This window comes from Rhinopithecus bieti, unplaced genomic scaffold, assembly GCF_001698545.2.
Source record: "Rhinopithecus bieti isolate Rb0 unplaced genomic scaffold, ASM169854v2 scaffold_28055, whole genome shotgun sequence".
NCBI lineage: Eukaryota > Metazoa > Chordata > Mammalia > Primates > Cercopithecidae > Rhinopithecus > Rhinopithecus bieti.
In genome coordinates, this window is record NW_016812914.1 from 1782324 (window position 1) to 1786529 (window position 4206).

At 53.7% G+C, this 4206-nt stretch overlaps 1 protein-coding gene across 3 annotated transcripts in view; it reads right to left on the reverse strand.

Moving 5' to 3' along the window:
* The window catches only part of CREB3L3 (cAMP responsive element binding protein 3 like 3), an 18455-nt gene extending 16488 nt beyond the window's left edge, over nucleotides 1-1967 (reverse strand). The window contains exons 1-2 of one of the 3 annotated variants that reach the window (XM_017847263.1): nucleotides 1779-1965; nucleotides 518-646 (exon numbers count right to left, since the gene is read on the reverse strand). In XM_017847263.1, coding sequence (XP_017702752.1) covers nucleotides 518-646; nucleotides 1779-1871 — 222 coding nt within the window. In that variant the 5' untranslated portion in view covers nucleotides 1872-1965. Of the gene's footprint in view, nucleotides 1-517; nucleotides 647-1778 lie in introns of all 3 variants that reach the window. The other 2 variants (XM_017847262.1, XM_017847264.1) reach the window with 2 other exon arrangements.
* Nucleotides 1968-4206: the final 2239 nt, after the last annotated feature.

The following is a 4206-nucleotide window of genomic DNA, read 5'->3' on the forward strand; positions in this document are numbered from 1 at the left end:
GGAAGGAAGGAAGGAAGGAAGGAAGGAAGGAGGGAAGGGGAGAGAAAAGAAAGAAAAAAAGAGAGTAAAAGAAAGAGAGAGAAAGGAAGGAAAGAAGGAAGGAAGGAGAGAGAGAAAAGAAAGAAAAGAGAAAGAGAGGAAGGAAGGAGAGAGAGAGAGAGAAAAGAAAGATAAAAAAGAAAGAGAGAAAGGAAGGAGAGGAAGGAGAAGAAGGAGAAGAGAACTGAACCCAGCCAGGGAGGTGCCCCAAGTTTGAGTTTGAACTAACTCCAAATTGCTGCGTGACTCTGGATGAGTTTCCACCTGCTCTGGGCCTCCATTTCCCCACTCGTAAGAAGGAGCTGATGCTACCTGCAAAATGATGTGCTTGGCTAAAATCAAGCACTGTGACCCATTAGTGCACTGTGGAGCTGAGCAGAGCTCTGGCTGGGCTCTGGCAGGTCTAGGACCTTCGTGGGGCCTCAGTGGGACCGCCTGGAGCTCTGTGGCCCCGCGGCAACTGCAGTGGGCTCCTCACCTGGTCCTTGACGTGGCCCCAGTCGTCGCCCAGCTCCACATGTCTCAGGATGCCGTCCTGCCGGTCAAACAGGAGATCCAGGAGCTCAAAGCTGTTGATGGGGTCCATGGGGCAGGCAGAACAAGCCATCTGGGGTGCGAGGAACAGGTGTGAGGGTCACACGTAGCCCCTCTCCTCCCCACCTCCCATGTGCTCACAACCGCGGCTCCTTCCAGCTCGAGTTCAGTGGCCGCTCTGCCTCCAGGTTGGGCCAGCCACTGCCCCTCGCTGGGACTCCCCTTCCAAATCTGGACTTTGAGGTTGATAGAGAGAATTTCACAGTGTGAGAGCCAATTTCTCTTAAAGTGCTGGAGAGGCTGGATGTGGTGGCTCACACCTGTAATCTCAGCACTTTGGGAGGCCAGGGCAGGAGGATCACTTGAGCCCAGGAGTTCAAGACCAGCCTGCGCAAGATAGAGAGACCCCATCCCTATTAAAAATAATTTTAAAAAATTAGCTGGCTCTGGTGGCACACACTTGTCGTCCCAGCCACTGGGGAGGCTGAGGTAGGAGGATCCCTTGAACCCATGAGGTTGAGGCTGCCGTGAGCTATGGCCGCCCCACTGCACTCCAACCTGGGTCACAGAGCAAGACCTTGTTTCAAAAAACAAAAAAGTATGCCAGGCACGGTGGCTCACACCTGTAATCCCAGCACTTTGAGAAGCCGAGGTGGGCAGATCACCTGAGGTCAGGAGTTTGAGACCAGCCTGGCCAACATGGTGAAACCCTGTCTCTATGAAAAGTACAAAAATTAGTCGGGCGTGATGGTGCACACTTGTACTCCCAGCTACTTGGGAGGCTGAGGCAGGAAGATCTCTTGAACCTGGGAGGTGGAAATTGCAGTGAGCTGAGATCATGCCATTGCACTCTAGCCTGGGTGACAGGGAGACTCCATCTCAAACAATAAAATAAAATAAAATAAAATAAAATAAAATAAAATAAAAAGTGCTGGAGAGAGGCCCTAGCTAGAGATGCTGCTTGCCTCTCAGGCCTTCACAGCCTCCCCAAGTGCCCACTCCTGGGAGGCAGGGGCACTTGGAAGAAAGACAAGGGTAGCCCCAGGGCAAAGGCACACAGTTTTGCTCATTGCATCCTTTCTCTGGGCCTCAGTCTTCCCATCTGTACAGTGGGGGTGGAGATGGGGTTTCTTGCAGCTCTGACAGCTTGGGGAGGCTTTCCCAGCCTAGACTCCCGCTCTCGCTGAGGACCTAGCAGGGCTCACCTTTCCAGCAGCTAAATCCATATTCATGGGTCCATCCAGCTCTGTCTGCAGATGCTTTGGGGGGTCTCTGCTCCAAGCTGGAGGCCCATCCATCGCCAGCGTTACCCAGGGCTGGGCAAGCTCACAGCCCTCTGTGGCTCTGTCACCACTCCCAAAAGATGCTGAAGCAGCCCTGGGCAGCTCCCAGCCCGCCTCCAGGTGCTGATTGGTGAACAGCGTGGAGAAACGGGGTTGACAGCCAGTGACACGGGGACAGGCGGGGACAGGGGAGGGAAGACCGTTATCTGGGTGTTTTGTGGTTTTCCAGCCCTCAGTGGGCAAAGGTCGAAGTCTGGGGTACCTCAGCGCTGCCGTGACCTCTCCCCTACTTACGAGGACTTTTTCTTTTTTCTTTCTTTTTTGAGACGGAGTCTCGCTCTGTGGCCCAAGCTGGAGTGCAGTGGCACCATCTCATCTCGGCTCACTGCAACCTCCGCCTCTTGGGTTCAAGTGATTCTCCTGCCTCCGCCTCCTGAGTAGCTGGGACTACAGGTCCCCGCCACCACAACCGGCTAACTTTTGTATTTTTAGTAGAAACGGGGTTTCACCATGTTGGCCAGGCTGGTCTTGAACTCCTGACCTTGTGATGGCCTACCTTGGTCTCCCAAAGTGCGGGGATTACAGGTGTGAGCCACCGCACCCAGCCAGTTAACGGGACCTTTTCTCTTCAGAATTCCTAGATGGGTTCTGGGATAGCCCAGGGCCCTTACATGGGTCCCGTCCACTCCCGGGACAGAAACAAACCAAGAGGACCAGCCCAGATCTTCACTGAAGTCAGTTTTCCTGCCAGCAGCTCCCATCCTTCACCCCACCTGCCAACCTCCAGCCCCCAGCCCCCTCCAAGACCAGCTTGGACTCCGCCTCCGAGTCCCCATGGCCGATTCTGTGCAATCAATTCTCTCTAGAATCTTCTGTCATTCATTGAGTCAACAAATATTTAGGGAGCCAAACTGGTCCCTGCTTAGGGCCTTTGCACCTGCTGGCCCCTCTGCCTGGAACTCTCCTCTTGTACCTTCCCTCTTCCCCTCTGGCTCTGGGTCACTGTATTGACATTTTCGTGAATGTTCGATATTTGTGAATCAGCCCGGGTGGCTGAGAGGCTGTCTCTGGCTTCCCCTCCACCCCCCACCAAGAGAGAGGAGACCTGCTTCTTTTTTTGGAGCTGGTGGGGGACAGGGTCTCACTCTATCACCCAGGCTGGAGTGCAGTGGCATGATCATAGCTCACTGCAGCCTCCAACTCCTGGGTTCAAGTGATCCTCCCACCTCAGCCTCCCAAGTAGCTAGGACTACAGGCGTGCACCACCACACCTGGCTAATTTTGTTTTTTTATAGAGATGGGGTCTCACTGTCTTGGCCAGTATGGTCTCAAACTCCTGGGCTCAAATGATCCACCTGCCTCAGACTCCCAAAGTGCTGGGTTTACAGGTGTGAGCCACTGTGCCCAGACAAAGTTCCCCTTTAGTGGATGACATGTTAGGCCAGGCGTGGTGGCTCACATTTGTAATGCCAGCACTTTGGGAGGCCGAGGTGGGTGGATCACCTGAGGTCAAGAGTTCGAGACCAGCCTGGCCAACATGGTGAAACCCCATCTCTACTAAAAATACAAAAATTAGCCAGGCGTAGCAGCATGTGCCTGTAATCCCAGTACTCAGGAGACTGAGGCAGGAGGATCACTTGAACCCAGGAGGCAGAGGTTGCAGTGAACTGAGATCACGCCACTGCACTCCAACCGAGGTGACAGTGAGACTCTGTCTCAAAAAAAAAAAAAAAAAAAAGGCATGTTCAGTGCAGCCCTGAAGGATGAGATGGAACTGGCCACGGGGAGATCTAGGGGAAGGTGTCCCAGGCAGAGGCACAGTTTGTGCAAAGGTCCTGGGGCAGGTCCATGCCTAGTGCATTGGAGGAACAGCGATGAGGTCTCTGTGGCTGAAGCAGAGTGAGGAGAGGAAGAGAGGGAGGAGGGGAAGGCAGGGAGGGGACGGGGCAGGTTGTGCACAGCCCTGTGGGTTGTGGCAAGGAGTCTAGTTTGTGCTAAACATCAGGGCACTGTTGGAAGTTTAGCAAATAGGCGACTAAATCAAGCTTTCTGTTTGCTGGACAAAATGCCATGCGCTAGGTTGGGAGGGGTAATTTATGTGCTCTTCTTGCTCTAAAAAAATTCACATCCTGGTTTGTTTCCTTCCCTCCCTTCCTTCCTTCCCTCCCTCCCTCCCTTCCTCTGTTCCTTCCTTCCTCCCTCCCTCCCTCCCTTCCTTCCTTCCTTCATCTCTTTCTCTCTTTCTTTTCTTTCTCGAGACAGAGTCTAGCTCTGTCGCCCAGGCTGGAATGCAGTAGTACAATCTTGGCTCACTGCAACCTCCACCTCCTGGGTTCAGGTGATTCTTCTG